We start from the raw sequence: 20,766 nt of genomic DNA, 5'->3' as shown, positions 1-20,766 counted from the left end.
TGAGGCAGAACAACCGGTGCTAGGTACTGTCGCACCAGCCTCTGGACGAGGAAATAATCCCTTTTTGGGCCGTGGTGTGTCAAACCTTGCTTCAGAACGTCAGCGATGTTGGCAAAAGGTCGCGGAGGCGGCTATGAGCTCAGGCGATCAAGAAGCTGCAGCTAATCTCATAACTGAAACATCTGCATTTCCAGTCATGTATCAGCCAGATGGCCAAGGTAACCTAATGGCCACAATTCAGAATTTAGATTGGAAACTACTTACTCAGTTACGAGCCACAGTTAATGATTCAGGTATTAAGGGAGAGCCTACACGCCAGATGTTAGACTACCTTTGGGGAACTAACATCTTGCTTCCAGGGGATATACGAAGTATAATGAAGTTAATTCTTACACAACATCAACAACTATTGTTTAATGCACACTGGCAAGCAGCCTGTATGAGGTCCGTAGCCGAAGTGAGACAACCAGGCGACCCTTTGCACAGGGTTACACTTGATGAGCTTATGGGACTTGGCCCCTATTTACGTCTTGAAGCTCAGGCGTTAATAGGTCCAGATAAAGCTAAGGAGGCAATGTTACTTGCTCGACAAGCTTTTGATCAGCTTAAAGAGCCTGGGGGAATTCCTTCCTACATGGGAATTAAACAAGGAAGGGAAGAGCCTTTTGGATTGTTCATTGACAGGGTGGCCAGCGCTATACAAGCGGCAGGCGTTCCCGACTATCTGAAAGGTTCCATTTTAAAGCAATGCGCAATCCAAAACTCTAATCCTGCTACTCGAAACATTTTAGCCACCCTTCCCGCCACTTGGTCAATCGAGGAGGGTTTAGAGCGGATGGCACAGGTACCAGTGGGACCACAAGCTATGCTAGTGGAAGCTGTGAAAGAGTTAGGGAAAAACTTACAAGAGCATGCCCGCTCATCGCACAGCCAAATTATGGCAGCTCTTGCACCTTTGCAAACTCCGGTAACTCGTCCGGCGCCCCGTGGATCAGTTCGTCCCCGGTGTTACCGTTGCGGAGTAATCGGACATATGAGAAGAGAATGCAACGCAGGTCCAGTCTGGTGTAAATGATGCAATTCTGACTCGCATGCTGAAACAACTTGTAAACAAAGAAGGTCGGGAAACGGGACGACCAGCGGGGGGAACCGCCCCGCGTCGACACAAAATGCGGCCGCTTATCCAGCATCCACCAACAACAACCCTTTTCTCTCCAACCCGCCACCAGCGGAAGCCTTGGGCTGGACCTGGCAACAGCAGTAAATTGCACCCTAATAGACTCTAACACCACGCGAATTGCTACGGGTGTACAAGGACCTGTTCGAGTAAATGGCCAAGCCGTTGGAGCATTATTAATAGGTCGCTCCTCAGCCACTATGGAGGGTCTCACTGTGTTAACGGGCCTGATTGATAAAGACTATCAAGGTACACTCTGGGTCCCTAGCCGATGGGTGAAGCCGGTAGTAGAAGAGAATAATAAAAATAGTCCCGAAGAGCAGCAAAAAACAGTACGAAATACTGCTCCCGTCCGTGACGAGACGTAGTACCACGTCAGATGCTATCACAGGGGAAGGCTCACGTGTGAGCGAACTGAAAGAACTATCTGTTACCGTAATAATTTGTATTATATGCTATTATTATGATCCTTAGGTTTTATGTAGATGTTACACTTACGGAAAAGAGTAGTGGTGTTGTAAAAAGCTTGCAAATTGCTAGTGTGAGAGTTGCTTAAACGAACAGTTTATATTAACTAAGCTGTTGCTTGCTACAGGGCATGAATTGTTAAACAGTGACTAATATTTCTACTACCAAACCCACTGGGTCGAATTGATAATTGAGCTGACAAAAAGATTATTGGTTGGCGGTCTCGAGTACAGTAAGACTAATCTAATGCTGGATATTTGGCCTGTCTCCAAAGAAGATCAACGGTTTGTTTGAAAATTAAGTAAGACCAAGTGAAAAACATCTTTGAAACAGTGATTTATCTTTTAGGTCCACATTATTAAAAAAAAAAAAAAAAAAAAAAAAGGTTTTGAGTCTCATATCATACAACATTAGTGTAAACATAGATGATGGCACTGTTTTTGGGGATTAGTCTATTAAATGTGGTTGTTGTTTTTGCTTTACATAGAATAGACCCTAGACAAAATATGTGGGTTACATGGGCAAATCAATCAGGAGTTACAGATTTTTGTCTTTCCCTGCAGAAAGCAAGTGATCCTTTCCGAACATGTCTAATTGGTTACCCTTATATACATTGGCCTGATTTTGAACCTTTGGGAGTAAATTATACAACCATAGATCAATCATACTTAACCTGGTTAAACCGGAAGTATAATGACATGAATTTTGGCTTTGGTGATAACTGTACCTGGTGGAATAGTACACTTGTTAAAAATACGTATTTTTTACAACAGTTGATTTACCATTTAAATAAATCAATCCATTTACCTCAGCAAGAATTAGACCTATGGGGTTCTTTTCCAGCTGCTGGGCCTTTAGTAAATGTTAGTCAAAAGCTTAATTGTACCAGAGTTTACCCCCTATTTCGACCTATCAATGGCTCAGGTGCTATCATGTTTGGAGATGAATGGAAACGCATCATGCACCGTGATAATGTAATACAATTTTACTTAGGATATCAGAATGTATCAGGGAATTCTAACCATTGGAACACCTCAAAATATGCCGGTGAATTTGATGTGGAAAGTGTTACGGCGAAATTATTACCGGAAGGATATTTTCTAATATGTGGAGACAGAGCGTGGCCTGCCATACCATTTCGTCCCGTGGGAGGACCCTGTTATATAGGCAAGTTAACCATGTTTGCACCCACCATGCGTGACTTGGTAAGACAAGCGAATAGAGCAAAACGCAGTCTTAATGATATAAAGCCAGATTGTAATGATAATGTAAATCTTGGCACAGTGGCTGGAACTGTAGCTCTTTCATTTTTTCTTCCTGGTGGCGCAGCAGCTGCGAATTGGGCTAAAATAAAAACTCTAGCTTGCTGGGCAGTGAAACAATTTAATTCTACAACTGACATTTTATCAGGTCTTGCCACTGATGTTGATAGCTTACGCCACGCAATCTTGCAAAATAGAGCTGCTATAGATTTTTTGCTTTTAGCAAATGGGCATGGATGTCAGGATTTTGAAGGCATGTGTTGCCTAAATCTTTCTGATCATTCACAAAGTATTCATCGACAGCTAGAAGAGTTAAGAAATCGTATGCATCATGTCAAAGAAGGTTCATCAGGCATAGATTCTTGGTTTGCTTCTTTAGGCATAAATGGATGGTTAAGAGACTTGTTAAAACAGGGTTTATCTGTATTGCTGTTTATTGCTTTATTATTGCTTTTGTTACCTTGTATTCTTTCTTGTATCCGAAAATTATTTGAACGTGTTACCCAATCCTTCCTTGTCCAAAAAGAAAACGGGGGAATTGTGGAGAATTGGTTAGCTGAACAAGGGCACTTTAACATCGGAATGTTGAGACATCAAGATCTTAAGAAGTATCGAAGACAGCTTACGTGAAGACTAATGGTTCACAAAGACACTCTATCCTTGTTATCTTTGGTGAAAGTAAGAACAAGGACCTTATGGTTAAAGAAATGAGAACTATGCCCAGAAACAAAGAGTGCTGACGAAGGTTGACCTTTTAGGTGGCCAGCCAATGAGGAGCTTAACTTTTGCAATATGTATGACCTAATTATAACTGCTATAAAATATGTAACCGTAGCTTAATAAATGGAGTATGCTGATCTCTCATATTGAGCGACTGCTTCTTCCCTCCGTTCCGGCAAATGGCAACAACTTGAATTCTGCTTAGTCCTTGTAATTCCAGAGACACTTTTCAGTGGTGAATGTTATGTGTAAGTTCCTTACTATGTAAAAAATATTTCCTCTTATTAAACATGAAGTTACTTTCTTTTCTGGAGTGGCTCCCTAGCTGTATTACATGATAGGTAGCAACCAGTTCTCTGTCTCTATACTATTCAACGTTCAGGATACTTTACAGAGGACAAGTAGAAGGACACTAAGATAAGCAGTTTCTGGAGATTTTTTTCTTTTCTCTTAATAGGAAGGGCCTCTTCCCCCTCCCCAGAAAATAAACCAACCCACTTGTCTCAGTAAAGAAGTCCTACAGAAAAAATAGTTCAGATTTGCTTTTGTTTGTGCATCTCTGCATCCCTCCCCTTACTTGAAAAGGTTCTGGGATGACATCAACAATGAGAAGCAAAAGATGGAAGGATTTGCAGCCAATTGATGTGCCTGACAAGCAGCACACTGATACTGTGAAAGAACAACAGGGTGATTTCAGAGCTCACAACAGCACAAGCCACAGTGAAGTGAAAAGTAAATTCTATATCATCACAAGTTGCTGCAACTGCTTCACCATCTGATTAACAGTCCATCAGAACCAAGCAGTGATGGGAGGGTACAAAACATAATCGGTTGTCTTGGTACAGGGCTAGTCACCTTCTCCACCAAGTCACTGAAAAGAAAACACCTCGGGTGATACGTTCCTGGTGAGTTCTCAAGCAAACAGAAGTATGTTACCAGGTTTCTGATATGAGAAGCTCTTTCTTTAGTACTCGGTGTTCATGGTTTAGGGCACTTCTCCCCAAAAGATTCTGGAACTATCACTGTAAACAGGACTCCCATGTATTCATTACAGTACATACGCACCCCCATTTGTTGTAGGTGCTCTCATAGCTTCCTTCTGGGGTACATGGACAGAGACAACAGAATAGCCTTTGGCCTTCTGCCTTTAGCAACCCGTTAAGCCATCCTGGATATTAATGACCTTCCTTGTCAAAAAGTGGTTACTTCCAGTAAGAAACTTTCTAGAGCCAAGTGGAAACATCCTGCTTTCCTTGCACGAACAACCATGAATAGCTTTTGACCACCCTGAAACTTTCACTCTAATGTCTTCTAGTTTTTATGCCATGAAAAAGGGAATGATTAAAAAAGGTCACAGGGTTCAGGAATTTTCAGCAGTTACCGAAGTGCATACACACACAAACCTGCTTCCATCAGAGACAGGCAGAGACCAAAACCTACTGAGTGCAATACAGCCTTCAACGGCCCACTGTGATCAGTTTATCTCTTATCATTTAATGACTCACTATAAAGTAGCGTGTCATTGGTGACACTTTGCAACCATTTATTACTATTTTGCTACTGCAAGTTGCTAAAATGTCCTCTGTACCCATTAAGTGAAAATAATACACACTTCCACGCTGCTTCTCTGCCCCAGACTTGTCAACCCTAGCAACAAAACTCAGCAACGGAAACTATTAGTTCCACCAGTGAGAAAGCTGATAACAGTTTTCCCCTGTGTAGTTCAACTTTGTATCATTAAAATGAGACAAATTAGATACCTAAATAGTCCTTTATTTGAGGAACTACTATCTTGGAGAAACTAAGTTTATGTCTCAATTCTGGTATCATCAGAATTCTGAAGATATAATGAATGGCCCTCAGAATATTAACTGAAATGAAGAGCAACAGCTCCTGGAACCCGGTTTTAAAAAAGAAACTAAACAGCTTTCCAATTTACCCACCTTCTCCTGTCTTTAAGCTAATCTCATTAACATGATAAACAGTCTCATGAGAACAAGTGAAAACTACCTTTGACAGTAAATATAAATTTGCAGGTAAAGTCTGCTTTTTCATCAGATCCAGTCCAGGGTAATTGCAGTGTTGAATTTAGGTAAGTTTATTTCCAAATAAAATAATCAAATCTGTAAACACTTCTTAAAAAAAAAAAAGAAAAAAAAGAGAGAGAGATGTTTGGCCAGTCTGTATTTATCTGCACGATCCATTTTCTAATTTCCACATGAATTTAAACTGCCTCACATGATGGGAACTAGTAGAGCACATACAAAGTATTCCTGAAAACAAAATCCAGAAATATCCTCACCATTAAATCCAGTTTGTGATTAATTGCCAGCGCAGAGTGTTCCAGAGCCTTGAAAACAGATGCATAGCAATCACTTAGTTTTGTGTACTTGCCAACGAGAGCTATGGAACACACCTTCAGCAGCCTTTCGTACCTGACAAAAACAAGTTTTTCAGTTGTTACACCAATTTTCACAGAGAAAACATTTTAACAGTGTTTGCTTTTTCTTTAACTTCACAAAACATCATTTAAAAATCTCAAAACTGACGAAGTTTTTAAACCAGACCATTCACAGGTGCTGATCAGCAGCATGCTACTGACCCCAGCCCAGCAGCTAAAAGCCTAACTTGAACTAGAACACTTCTAGAAAAAGCAGCAGGAGTTAGAATACCTGTCAGCCATTTTCTTCCATTTCATTAGAAGATCACTTGGTTGGTCATCAATAGGTAAATTTAACCTCTGTTTAAAATACTTAATGATGCCTTGCTCCTCCAACAGGATTGGTACTCGGTAAGTGGAAGAAACATCATGGATAAATATCACCTAACAAAAACAAGCATAACATAAAACTTATCTAAAAAAATTTCATTGAAAACATACATTCTATTTTTTATATACTACATGTGCTGTCCTGGTGGACACCAAGTTGAATATGAGTCAACCAACAGTATCATGGATTGCATTAGGAGAAGTGTTGCCAGCAGGTCAAGAGTGGCAATCCTTCCCCTCCACCCAGCACTGGTGAGGCCACATCTGGAGTACTGGGTCCAGTTCTGGGCTCCCCAGTAAAAGAGAGACATGGACATAAAGGAAAGAGTCCATGGCCCAAAGTCCCATAAAGGTGATTAAGGGAGTGGAACACCTCTCCTAAGAGGAAAGGCTGAGCAAGCTGGGACTGCTCAGCCTGGAAAAGAAAAGGCTTGGGGGTTGGGGGTGGAAAACTTCCTCTCAGGTATTTCTGTACATTGATAAGGATGCAAAGAAGATAGTGCCCGGCTCTCTTCAGTGGTGCCCTGTAACAGGACAAGAGGCAACGAGCACAAACAGAAACACAGAAGGTTCCCTCTGAACATGTAGAAACACTTTTTCACTGTGAGAGTGACCAAGCCCTGGCACACATTGCCCAAGGTTGTTGTGGAGTCTCCATCCTTGGAGATAGTCAAAAGCTGTTCGAATAATGGTCCTGGGCAACTGGCTGCAAGTGGCCCTGCTCGAGCAGGGGAGTGGGACCTCCCTTCGAATCTCAACTACTCAGTGATTCTACAACAGCAAATAAACGGGAAAGGTGTACTGAAAAGACTGATTCCCTTGAGATTGTAAACCACTGATCTAGACACAAAATAACCGTAGCTTCTTCTCTAATGGCATTGCACATAGCTCCAGGAAAAAGCCTGATGATGCATCTAATTCTTCAGTTCACAAGAAACCGAGGATTATTCTAGGGATTACATTGACATGTGACCAGTGAGATCTAGAAGTGATTCATTAATTTTAAGACATACAGGGGAAATTAAGAATGGCTTTGCAGAATTCTGACGAATACAGTTATGAAAAGTAAAAAAAAAAAAAAAAAAGGATAAAGAAAAAAATAAGGCTGCTACATACAATGGCACCTAGCAGCACCCCAGTTCAGTCCACTGGATCTAACTACCAGGGACACACCTATACTACACATTCCAGTGCAGTGGATGGACATCTGAGCTAGTCAGAACAGCGCAAGAAGAGTGCAGCACTCTGCCTGGGATCATATACTCAGCTTCTCATGAAAGCTGTGACTGGTACAACTACTCAGCTTCTACCCTAAAAGGCAGAACTTTGGGGAAAAAAAACAGTGCCATGAAGACAGGTCCCTCCCTGCCAGGGAGCTCTTATGGAAGTGCAGTTACACATGGGACTCTTGGTCCAGGTAGACTGGTGGGTGGTGTAACTGCAGTTGGAATCTGAGTATGTATATGCTTACATAAAAAGCACACACCATTTCTGTTTGATTAAACTGCCAGTTGCTTCTCTCTGGCTGGAGAACCACAAAGGCATTTCTGAAGGATCTTCCAGATGCTAACTCAAGGATCTTGTCTTCCAGAGACAGTAAGATGAAAGGGGCCAGGTGGGGGGGGGAGGGTGGCGGGGGGAGGAGGGAGTAATGGCCACACTGCCCTCTCTGTCCTTATCTGGACTTATACTCAGAAAAAGCTTTTTCTTACACACATGCAGAGAGAGAAGTCAACACTGATACATATTTGAAATCTATTATCCCTTTAATATTATCCATTACATAGAAAAGTCAAATGCTCTCACATGCAAAAATATTAAAGAGTATTTGATTTACCAAAATAACTATTTGAACACCAGTTAATCACAAACTATTAAGGCCAAAATCATCACACTTTAATTATAAAGGGATATATAACTACACAGTAGAGTTTTTAAGCATGTTAAAGGACATGAATAACCTATTACATATTATCACAGTAAGAGTGTTCATCATGTGGCTGTGATGACTTATGGACATAAGCAAAACCCCTAGCTTTAACCACATTTTGTTCATCCATTACTATGTTTATAGTAATAATAAATAACAATAATAATAATAATAATAAAATAATGATGAATAAAATATTAATGTACTGACCTGCTCAGGCTCCACATGGCAAAACATGGAAATCTTTTCCTTCACTGCCATTTCTATAGGTTTTGCACTTCTGCAAACAATCTGTCATAACAGAAGGAAAATCTTAAATATTTACTAGGCAAACCAATAGAATATCCTCAATACTGTTCATGGATAAATCTCCTTTGGAAGCACAGCACAAACAAACGTGCCTTTTTTTCATTGTCCCCTCTTTTGGAGTTCTAAAATATATCATAGCTCACAAAGATCTGCTGCCAAGGCAGAAGTGAATCAGTCATCTGCCCATACTGACTCACTTTTATTAATCTTTCTTTGGCATTTTCTGCAAACCTGCTTCCTCATGTTCTCCTTTCTTGTAGCTACTATTGGGTACTGTTTGAAGATATAATTCATAGACTTTGACAGTATAAGCACATGATTAAACCCACTTTGAAATCTATCATCCATCTGGCTGAGACAAATTTAAAGTTAATGCAGTCACAGAAATCAAAAACATCAGAATCAACATGAAAATATAAAAGTACAGTAACAGTGGCAGAGATGCATCTCAAAGAAATATAATACAAAGAGGAGGAACATTTCAAGTGAATAGGCAAGTGTATAATCAGTTTTCAAAATGCTGTTAACACAGTCCATCATATCTGCAGACACAGCGTATTCATTAAGCACTTAGCACACCCCATAGAGAATAGAAAGGCTCCTTTTACATAAACAGCTGAGACTGGCCCAGCATGCTACCTCAGGGAAGCCTGGGACAGACAGTGGGGTATCGGGTATTAAGAACAGGTCTAGCCAAGTTTAGATCAGGCAGCCTGGCAGCACAGTTTATAAAGGACGCCCTCCTGACTGCTGTTATAGGAGCTTCCCCATGTACTGTCTTGGCCTTGGGCTCCTGCCCAAGAGAACAACCATTTAAAGATTTCTTGAAGCAGTACCCAAGCAACTTTATAACAGCGCCAAGAGGCTGTGCTCAAAGTGTAATCTCTATGTTTTAGTGGTCAACAGCAGGCATTTGAAAAAAAACCATATATATATATATATACTGGCTTCTGGCAGTCCTGGAACTGCCCCAGACAAGAACTCAAGATGTGAGAAAGTGACTAGATTAGTCGGTTCTCTTTTTACTACATACACAATTAACAGGCTTTAAAAAATGAATGTGGGGGCCCAGGGAAGGGGGTAGGCAGCAGGGCACGTGTCAGGCACTGGCAATTATCTTAAGGGCCTTCCAAATTTAGGCCCTGAAGCTTGGAATATACAGCAACATTGCATTAAGTCTTTCCGTCCACAAGCTGATTACAGTTACCAGGTCACAACAATCTGAAGCTACCTAACACATTCTTCACATATCCCATTTATAAAGGCATTGGTTTTGTAGTTATAAACATCCTTTTTGATAAATGTAAAAAAAAAAAAGTTTAAAAAAAATCAGAAAGAAGCACAACAAAATTTAGTTATGTGACTATCCTTTTAAGAATATTTTTTCCTTTTTGAGGATATAACTAGTATACAGAAGCTGTGACTATTCTTCTACTTTTTCATTTCTGAGAAAGGCTAAGAAGCTTTTTCTCCCAGTGGACTTTATGGGAATGGAAAGTGCTCAACAACTTCCAGAATCAAGTAAGAAAAATATTGACTTAAGAAGCAGCCTCACACCAAAGAGCAAAAATGTCCTTTTCTGTTCCTGAAGCAGACCTGAAAACAGTGTGTCTACAGCAGCACCAGCTTCCTAAGCTCAGGAAGATACAAGCATAAGTTTGAATTGGGGCTGTACTGGCATCTGAAGCTGTGCTGCCCTGGTTTCACTGCTATCAACGCTTGACCAAGCAGATTAACATCAACGACAGCCAGGTATCACAACAGGGAGCTGCAATCTGCTCATGTGCTCCCAAAGGAAAAGTATCAGGGAGGCAAACACTGCGTCCAGAGAATAAGCACATACCATTACTAGAGCACTGGGGAGAAAGAACAGGAGAAGTTGAGCATTTGTCATCATTTGCCAACCAGCATGAGGCAAAACTTGTTGGCTTTATGTTCACTATAGTATGTGGTGCAAGAAGGAGTTGAGAGCAGTCCAGCAGAGAAGGACTTTAAAGTTCTGGTGGAATAAAAGCTCAACATGACCCAGCAGTGTAGCAAGCATAGCCAGCAGGTCAAGGGGGGTGATTCTGCCCCTCTGCTCCACTCTGGTGAGACCCCACCTGCAGTGCTGTGTTCAGCTCTGGGGTCCTCAGCACAGCAAAGACATGGACCTGTTGGAGCAGGTCCTGAGGAGGCCACAAAAACAATCAGAGGGCTGGAGCAGCTCTCCTGTGAAGAAAGACTGAGGGTGCTGGGGTTTGTTCAGACTGGAGAAGAGAAGGCTCCAGGCAGATTTTATCATGGCCTTTCAGTACTTAAAGGGGCTTTATAAAAAAGATGGAGAAAAACTTTTTAGTAAGGTCTGTTGTGATAGGACAAGGTGTAATAGTTTTAAAGTAAAAGAAGGTAGATTCAGACTAGATGTAAGGGGAGGAAATTTTTTACCAGGAGGGTGGTGAAACACTGGAGCAGGTTGCCCAGAGAGGTGGTAGATGCCCCAGGCCCTGGGAACATTCAAGGTCAGGCTGGATGGGGCTTCTAAGCATCCTGATCTAGTTGAAGATGTCCCTGCTCATTGCAGAGGGGTTGGGCTGGATGACCTTTAAAGGTCCCTTCCAACCCAAACTATTCTATGATTCCACGAAAGAAACTGAGGAACCTTCCTTGGAAGATTCATCCACGTTTCATATTTCCAAGCAGGAATATTTTTAAAGGAACTTCAAAGGTAGGATTGCTTCTTCTCAATCATGCATAAAGAAATTTGTGACAATGTTAGAATCTAAAAGCATTCTAGGTTTTCCCACAAATTGAACTGAAACTTTATTTTTAGCAGTGCAGAATGATTTTTATCTAAAGATCCGTTTAGAAGAACACCACAGCTACAGAAGATATTGCAAGGAGTTAGCTGAATTCTGTTGACTTAAGAATGAATTTGAGTATTTTGATTTCCTGGGGCTTTAATGAAGCAGTGCAGCACGTATTTTGCATTTCTTCTAAAATTCTTGTTGCTCATGGGGGACTAAGGCTTACTCTTTGAACACAGGTTATGCAAGGACACTTCTAGATGTCCCATAAATAAAAATCTGTATTTATTGACTCACCAAATCTGGAGACAAGCCTAGACCCCTCAGAGCTCGAACGCTGTTCTGTGTTGGTTTTGTCTTCTGCTCGCCAGTGGCATTAGGCTGGAAAGACATATTTTGAAAGCTCAAATAGCAATTAACATCTACTAACAGAACAGTTACAGGTTAAAAGAGAAAAGTTACTGCAAGTAATAACACTTGCAGGAAGTAAACATTGAAATAGAGCCATAATATGCCAGAAACAGTACCACTGTTACTATGTATGTAAGAAATTCTGTCAAGAAACCACATGGCCCTAATTCAGGTCAGGTTTATTTTAGGATTTTGGGGCTGGTGGGTTTTTTTTTTTGGTTTGGAGGTTTTTTCTACCCTTAGAGAAGAAGTTTCAATATAATTGACTCAGGTAGAAAAATAATATTCTAAAAGTTGCATTTTGCTAATACGTACAGAATGTCCAACATAACACAAAGCCTTCAGTGACTGTCCTTGGAAATAATCAGATGTAGTAAATAATTCTGTTCTCAAATACACAGAATCAATCCTACCAATTGCTGATCAATCCCCTAATCCATAGCTGCAGTGGTTAATAATTCTCTTTTTATTTGTACAAGGTGCAATCGTATCATAATTGCCAACCTTTGCTTATGAAAATCTCCCCAGTGAATACTTACCTCTTAAAACAGTAAGAAAACCTATTTGTAAAGTAAAACACAGATTTCAAATGGAAACATGCTTTCATCCCTGCACAAAAAGTTGTAGTGGTCTTGACTGGAAGACCATTGTACATTGAAGAGTTGATGATCCTCATCAGAGATCACCTGAGAAAGCCCAGGCCACAGGACAAACTCAGCCAGCTGGTTGTAACAGAGGTGCCTAGAGGCAGCTCCCACCCAGCACCCCCAATCACATCAGCTGCCTGGCCTTGCCTTTATCTAGGGATGCAGCAAGAAGTTCTGTTGAGAACATCCTTTCTGTTTGACAGTAAAAAATGACACAGTTGATTCCTTGTAAGAAAATGATCTATTAGCTCAAATGATCGAAAGGGGAGAATCTCTTCTAAAGACGTGGTCTGCCCAGCGTGCTGCACATCAGGACCATTCAATGCTACTCCACCTGAGGTTCCCATACCTAAAGCAATGTAAGGTCATTTATACTGGTTTTTCTGTAAGTGTTTGCTCTAACAAATTTAATTTTAAACAATACCTAGAGAGTCTGAGTGACTTTCTTACAGGGTTCATAATGTACCAGCACCTTCACGTAAAAAGCAAAACTATGTTTACCACTCTAGATATATTAGTGTTGATAACAGAGGTTTTTTAGTAACTTAGAACATTAAAACAGATTTTTACATCAATACAAGTAATTATCAAGGCTTATATTTACCACCACGTGGGGTAAATCTTCCCGCATGAAAGGGTTAATGGGAGAAGTAAACAAATCTAAAGCCCAATACAGAGCAAAATCTATTTCATTAACTTTAATAACTTACCTGTGGTACTAGACTAACATGTATATTACAGAAGTTCTCCCTTTTTGCTTTGAACTGAAACTGTCTAAACGCTTCAACAAATGGCATTCCTTCAATATCTCCAATGGTTCCACCCAGCTGAAAAAGAAAGCCTGGATATGTCAGAGTGGCAGAAAGCAAAAACAAAAGGGAAAACAAAAAAAAGTCTACCTCTTACAGACTCAACAGCTTTTCTGAAATTCTTATCTTAAAAAAAACGCTGACAATTGAAACTTGCAGGCATACTCTGCAAAGAACCTTCTTCAAAGAACCTATTCTGCACATTTTACGCCCTGTGGAGAACAAAATAATTTTCCAGTTTTGTTATATTCACTTTGCACCAAACACATAAGCTTCCCACGGGAAGATATGTGTTGCTACTGAATAACACATGCTTTCATGCTGCCTTCAAAGTGGTGAACAAGTAACCAACACTTAAGCTGATATAAAGGTTTTTGTACAGAAAACCCCTATTTTCCTGCCTGTAACAGTTGTGACCAAAAAGACACAGGCATCTAACAATATTATCACAGGTTTCCAACATCAATAAATGTCATATGGACAATAGGAAATAGTATTTACAATTATAAATGACTTGAAATACTTATTACCAAACCAAAACCCAAAACAAAGTCCATCACAAAACTTATTTATAAGACAGAAGTTAGGTGTCTTTCAATGACACAGAGCTGTAGTAGACTAAGCACTAAATAAAGCAGTGTTTAGCACAGTCTTTTGTAGTTGTATTTCAGGATGATCTTTCTGTGCCACCAAGTGGCTTTTGACAAAACTGCATACTTGTGTTCTCCCAGTACCAGAAAAACTTCTGAAAACTACATTTTTATATGACACACATATTCGGTTTAACTGCTTCAGGATTTTGTCATGAAAAAACATTACAATTATTCTTAGTCCTAAAGAAAAATATTTTTGTCAGGCTGGAGCTGTAGCAAGAAAAAAAAACAAACTCCTCCAAAAACACCCCCACACCTTACATGGAGGTGTAAGAGAAAATTAAGCTTGAAGTTAAAGGACTGATAAGCCCATCACTTATTAATGTCCTTGTGCAACTTCTATATTTAATGTTTTTACAGTTGTTTTAATTTAAATGTTTGACTCTTACAGCACACATGATAAAAAAATCTACAGCTATATCAATAAGTCTGTTTTAATCCAGGCAAATTCTTCTGCATAAGAAATATTAAGCAATCTGCAGCCTAGATCACAAAGTTTATCACACTACTGATTATGGTGGTCACTTCTGGCATTAAATCTATGTCATGTTCTGTCAAATTCTCGGTTACAATCTTTTCCTGTATTTTCCACTGTAACAGCAATACCAGCAGTTACTGACTGCCTTTCCTCCAGTTGTCTCAATGCCCTACTGAGGATGAGTAAAACTCATTGTTTTCATTCTGCAGAACATCAGCAGGTTAAGTGATTAACAAAGTTACCTACAAAGATCTTAAAAATAGCACCAGAAAGTGGGAAACTAACTTACACAGTGTTTAGATATATTCCTTTAAACACAACCACAAGGAACGAGATGAACATTTGAAGTCATATGAAAAGCTAGAATGTTATAGGCCCTCCTACTGACCATAGGAGATTTCAAGCAGTACACAAGTTTTCTTCAAGTCTGTAGCTTGGAATATATGCTTCATATTACAGTAATTGGCTGTATTAATAAACCCTACAGCAGCTCAGTTTCAGCAGTATTCTAGAAGGGATTTAGCCAAGTAAACAGAAGCTGTAGGGATAAGACCACACCTATCATTCTCAGAACAAACCAAAGAATATAAAACTTCTGTCTTTGCATTGCTGCTCTCCATAAAACTTCAATCTGACCTTTTTACAGTAAGTAGCGAAGAGAAAGCAAGCTAGTTCTTTGCAGTCACTGCAGATACATATCCTAAAAGGTTCCATACTTGCCTCAATTACACAAATTTGTGGCTCTTTTCTGTCATCATCCACCGGAACTTTAGCCTGATTCATTACCCATTCCTGAACTGCATCAGTGATGTGTGGAACAACTACAAGACAAAAAAAGCGGCAAGCATATCTTACTTTAGGCCCATATACCAGTTTTTGCATGCAAAAGGAGGAATATGAGCAGAAAGTCAAAACAGAACTACTAGCTCCTTTTTCTATTCCTCCTTTCCTTGAAGCCAGAAGCCCAGCGTTATGGGAATATGCCCATATCTCTTGGGAAGGAGAAAGGAATAAGGTGACGCAGCCAGGAGCTGATCACTCTTTTGTGAAGACTGAATGGAATAGTATCCTACAGAATTAAAAATATCACCTTGAACAGTTTTTCCCAGGTAATCACCATGTCTTTCTTTATTAATTACATGCTGATATATCTTTCCAGTGGTGATGTTGTTATCTTTATAGAGACTGATGTCCAAAAATCTCTCATAATTTCCTAAGTCTAAGTCAACTTCCCCACCATCGTTCAATACAAAAACTTCACCTGAAAAAAAATTAAGTGAAAAGACAGAAAAGCAATAAAACAATCAGAAATTATTAAGCACACAGCAAGAATACCACAAACTTATCTTAGAACTGAAGAAATGTTTTTTAAAATGACATATTACAACAACATATTGATACAGCACACGCTGCAACTCAATCTGCATTGTCATTCTGTGTGACAATATCTGTCATTACTTTCACATTAAGTATCTATCCCTCAATCATGTATAGTTTTGCAAATAAATTTAAGTTATACTGACAAAATATTTAACCAACTTAAATTTATTTAACCAGCATTTCAACAGCATGCTACAATCCTTGATTAGAAGAAAACAATCTCCAGAAATCATAAATCAGCAACAAATAAAATATTAATTTACATGTGGGAGCCAAAACCTGTGCTTTTATAAGCATGAGTTATTACACATGTTCAAAGTGTTCCACTATAAATTCTTGTTGTTTGGATCTATTTTAATGATTAGGGCTTGGATCAGGAGTAAAGTTATGATGCTTCTTCAAACATGATCATTGTTTCTTATTCAGTTGTTTCATCTTGTATATTTGGTTCACTATGTCCCCAGCTAGGGTTACTTCTGACCCTGAAAAATCTAATTAAAATATCCTTCAGGTTCAGACCTTTCTTAGACCTCTAAAGAGTCTCTACTAAAGGTGCTAGATCTTGAGGTAAAGCTGGAAAGCTCTTCAGAAAAAACATAAAATATTTTGCTATGACCCAATGAATTATGGGACTAATGCACAAGAGAAAAAGAAAAAAAAAAAAAAAAGCAGCAATTCTCCTGAAGGAACAGTGTGGTCTACAGAAATATATATCCCGTCAAGATACAACACTCCATTTCAAAGAACAGTTTAAACAAAACCACCACAATATGTACAACACAGTGGAAGATTTATGCCTGACCCTGTGAGGCCCGAGTACCTCCTCTGTACTAAGAGATCATTTAAGCCAACAGACAAGAGTGGAACCAATATCTCTCATAAACATGCCTTGGACATATTATTAAAAAAAACCAAACAAACTCTTTAGTTAACTGGAAATCACTAAATTAAACAATCACATTTCTGCCAAACCATTAACAAAAGAGGCTTGCTATTACCCAGTAAGGCAACGTTTCTTAACAATCAATGAGAAACTTTTAAGTGAACAGAGAAGAAAACAAAAAATAATCATTTGGGAATTACATGCCATAGTGTCGCCTCTCCTCTGTACCTGATCCAGGGGAGGAATATATCCTCACAATCTTAAGTCATCACATGAGTCTTACCATCCAAGGAAGACAGAACTTTCCCAGTCAACTGCCTTATTAGCACCAGATGCACATCTGAAAGTGCAGGGCTACTGGATTGGGGAAACTTGGCTTATTGAGAAAGGTCTGAAAGTGCTGTGCTCTTCCTCCACTTAAAAAGCAAAGTGATCTTTTTTCAGTTCAGGAGATAAACACATTCATCTCTATATCCAAGAGTTTTGGTCTAGACTAAAAGCAAGCCGACAAAATCTGACAAGTTAAAAGAATTTGAAATGTCTACTGGCTGAAGGTACTTTGGAACTCTGAAAGCCATATTTTTTTAATAAATGTATGAGTAACAACCCTGACAGCTGAAGGAACATTCAACATTATAAACACGTCAGACTGTCTTACAGCTCATCAGCAATGCAGTCAATACAACCAATGTGGCTTAGAGAACTAACCAACAAAACTAAGTATCTAGTTTAAAATGATATCATTAGTTGGTTCTCTAAGCTTCACTGATGGTTTTGACTAGATGCTCATTGACTAAAATGAGAACTTAATCTAACTCACGTGAAGACACACTAGAAAGCACTGACACCTGACATCCAGGTAACAGCATACATTCACTAACTATCGAGGACTTCAGTTTCAAATAAATTTTATAGTACTATTTAAAAAAATAAAAATTGGAATAAAGTTGAACTGAAGATAGCATTAACTGAACAAGGTCTACAGCTAGGATTTTCCCAACAAAGTGGTATTTTAAGCATCTACTCATAAAAGTGTCTTCAACAAACAAGCTTCTCCTCTCTTTACTTAAAGCAGGCAATGCCCTTAAGAACGCATAGTAAGGAAAACATACAAAAATAGATTGCAAAATTGATTGCAAAATAGATCATAAAATGACTAATAACTACCATACTATTGGATTTATAAAAAAAAAAACCAACAAACAACCCAACCAAAACACCACAGTACTGTGAACAAAAATATTTATGCAAAAAGGAACAGCACTGTCCTTCATACCATGTTCATATGGTGAAAAGGTTCCAGCATCTATGTTTATGTAAGGATCAATTTTGATTGCAGTGACACGTAGACCACACGATTTCAGGATGGTGCCAATGCTGCTTGCAATGATTCCTTTGCCGATGCCTGAGATGACACCACCAGTTACCAGGATGTACTTCATTGGCAAATCAGCACAAGCACACAGATACCGAGCTGGAAACCTAAAATGACAGAGACATACATCTGACAAATGTAAAATCATGTCAGGGAAGAACAGCCTCAGTATGCAAAGAATCTAAGTTTAAATAACCTCCAGAAACTGGCAAAAAAATTACCATTTTTTAATCTGGAGTAGGATTCATCTGTCCCAGTTTATACACCAATACATAAGTACCTAATCCCCACAGATGGTGGAAAAACAGACGCCGTTTTGACATAATGCCCTGTATACCTGAGGCAGAGTTCATACAACATATTCCTCCCCCATGACAGAAAAAGCCAACTAACTTTCAGAACTGTAAGTTAGGCAAGATGGATCTCACCCTGGATTCTGTCTAAATTAAAGTGGTTAATAATTTCACATGTAAATGTTTTAAGTTTCAGATTTAGAGAAACCACCTGATGTTACCTTAGAGCACTCATTACTATCACGCATTCAGAACAGCAACCCTGGACAGAGTACCTCTGAGATCCCTGCCATGGCCAACCTGCCAGTCTCTGCTACCCTGTCTAGACTGCAAAATAAATGATTCTTCGCAAAACTATGAGCACTCACAAACACTATACCGTGAAGATAGAAACACGATAATTAATGCATATTATGGTGCTGAAGCCTTGATAAGATACAACACCGTATTTCACAGTGCTCTACAACACTACTAGCAGAAGCAAAAACAACTATTCAGACACAGAAACTTCCTCTCTTAAAAATTTGGTTCTTTATAAGAAGTCCAGATAATTAAAACTGAAAAAAAAAGGACATGCTATGAACTAAAAGATCGAAATACCATACTAGGTAAATCGTATGATTGGGGGGACGGGGGGATAATCTAATAGATGCTAACATGTCTCTGCCACCTTGCACTGTGTATGAGTACGAATGGTAAGGGAACCAGAATCACTAAAAAAAGATTATGAGACCACCCCATACAAATTCAGGTAATTACTACTCACTAAAAATTCTTCATCACCCTTTTTGTTGTTACAGTGTGCTGTTCTCGTTGACTACAGGATGATGATGTGTGTATCTCATCCGTAACCGTATTCGCATTACATTCAGGCAGCTGTGGAGGCTAATCACTGGAATAACTTTTGAATAATGACAGCACGGCTCACCCCAGAGCAAAAATTCTAGGGCCAAGAAAATCTTTCCTTATTTAAGTACCTAACTAATCCAAAACAACATGCAACAGTACATAATCAAACTGCACTCAGTATAAACCAAAGCAGTATGGTTCTTCAGCTGCTGGTATTAAGCAGCAACTAGCAATCGAACATTGTAATTCTTCCTTTTATGATATTGAAGTAACATAAATAAGGCCTGGATCTTCAGGAGACAAGTTCAAGAATGTAACAACGCTTATTATCAATGCACTTATATTTCTTGGTAATAGGAATTAATAAACCATTATTTCCTTGTCAATACGGCCAAAAGGAAGACCACAGCCACGAAAAGTATTTAACTCAGAAGAAAAGGATCCTTGCGAATTAACTTCTCCCTGCCATTTGATTTTAATACGCAATTTTTTTAATACCATAGATTTTAAAATTTTGAGCCTACCTCCTGTTTCAGACTCTTCCTTAATAAATCAGCTAATGTAATGTCAACATTTCATAATCATCAAAGCTACTTTCAGGAAAAGGAAGGAGGGGAGAAATTATTTCAACAGGTATAAATCTTAAGTATGTGCCACTGCAAAGATTTTAAACTCTATCACCTCGCTCACAGGAACCAAAGTAAAAAGCTCGCTGTGGTTTTTGGCAAGAACAGCAATTTCCCAGCAGCTGAAGGAAACACAAAGTTTACTTGCAAAAGACATAAAGGCTTCCACGTGGGAAGTCACTTGTAGGAGGAGAAGGAAATAGTGAAGGGCAAGCAAAAAGAGAACACTGGCAGGAAACATTTTGCCGGGAACTGGAAACCGGCACAAGCAGGACGCGAATCGCTCCGTTTGGTGCGATGGAGCCCCGTGCCAACAGGGCTCGCTGCGCTCAGCGGGGACTGCGGAGCCTCCGCACCGGCCGTGCCGCGCACCAGCCGCAGCCGAGCCGGGGAGCGGGGCCGCCCCCGCCCCGCCGCAGCAGCCGGGCCGGCCGTTACCTCAGGGCGGCGGCGGGCGGCCCAGGTGCGGGCGGGAAGGGCCGGCGGAGGGCGGCCGCCAAGCGCGGGCCGGGGGCCGGGCGGCGCAGAGCGCGGCGGGCCACCCCCCCCGAGTGAGGGCCAGCCGCCAGCCGGTGACTTACCGCCCCGCGCCGCCGGCCCGGTTCTAAGGGCGGGCACCCCCGCCCGCAGCCCCACAGCGAAGGCCAGGTGCGGCCGCTGCCCCGTACCGGCTGCGGGAGCACCCCCGGGTGGAGCGGGCGGCGCCCCCCGGCCGCGGGCGGAACGCGGGCGAGCCCAGCCCGCCGCCCCCCCTCAGGGTGCGACAAGCCAGGGGGAGCCGCCCCGGCGCGGGCAGAGCAGCCAGGCGGGCGCGGGCGCTCGGCGGCGGCCCCGCGAGCCAGGAGCGCCAGGCCCCGCGCGCGTCCCGCCCCGCCGCCGGCGGCGCTCTCCCCACCTCGCGCGCCAGCTCCGCCGCCCCGCCTGCCCCGCCCCCGGCGGC

General features: G+C 40.7%; 1 protein-coding gene across 3 annotated transcripts in view; it reads right to left on the bottom strand.

Annotated features, from left to right (window-relative positions):
• Positions 1-20,715, bottom strand: part of CTPS2 (CTP synthase 2) — a 79,157-nt gene extending 58,442 nt beyond the window's left edge. The window contains exons 1-9 of one of the 3 annotated variants that reach the window (XM_080377159.1): positions 20,408-20,715; positions 17,960-18,165; positions 15,511-15,681; positions 15,141-15,241; positions 13,191-13,307; positions 11,720-11,803; positions 8,538-8,618; positions 6,300-6,451; positions 5,930-6,062 (exon numbers count right to left, since the gene is read on the bottom strand). In XM_080377159.1, coding sequence (XP_080233285.1) covers positions 5,930-6,062; positions 6,300-6,451; positions 8,538-8,618; positions 11,720-11,803; positions 13,191-13,307; positions 15,141-15,241; positions 15,511-15,681; positions 17,960-18,125 — 1,005 coding nt within the window. In that variant the 5' untranslated portion in view covers positions 18,126-18,165; positions 20,408-20,715. Of the gene's footprint in view, positions 1-5,929; positions 6,063-6,299; positions 6,452-8,537; positions 8,619-11,719; positions 11,804-13,190; positions 13,308-15,140; positions 15,242-15,510; positions 15,682-17,959; positions 19,708-20,407 lie in introns of those variants that run through there. The other 2 variants (XM_080377160.1, XM_080377158.1) reach the window with 2 other exon arrangements.
• Between the last annotated feature and the right edge of the window lie 51 nt (positions 20,716-20,766).

The sequence above is a fragment of the Falco punctatus genome (assembly GCF_963210335.1).
Source record: "Falco punctatus genome assembly, chromosome: 2".
NCBI classification, from domain to species: Eukaryota; Metazoa; Chordata; class Aves; order Falconiformes; family Falconidae; genus Falco; species Falco punctatus.
This window is presented reverse-complemented; position numbering and strand designations above follow the sequence as displayed.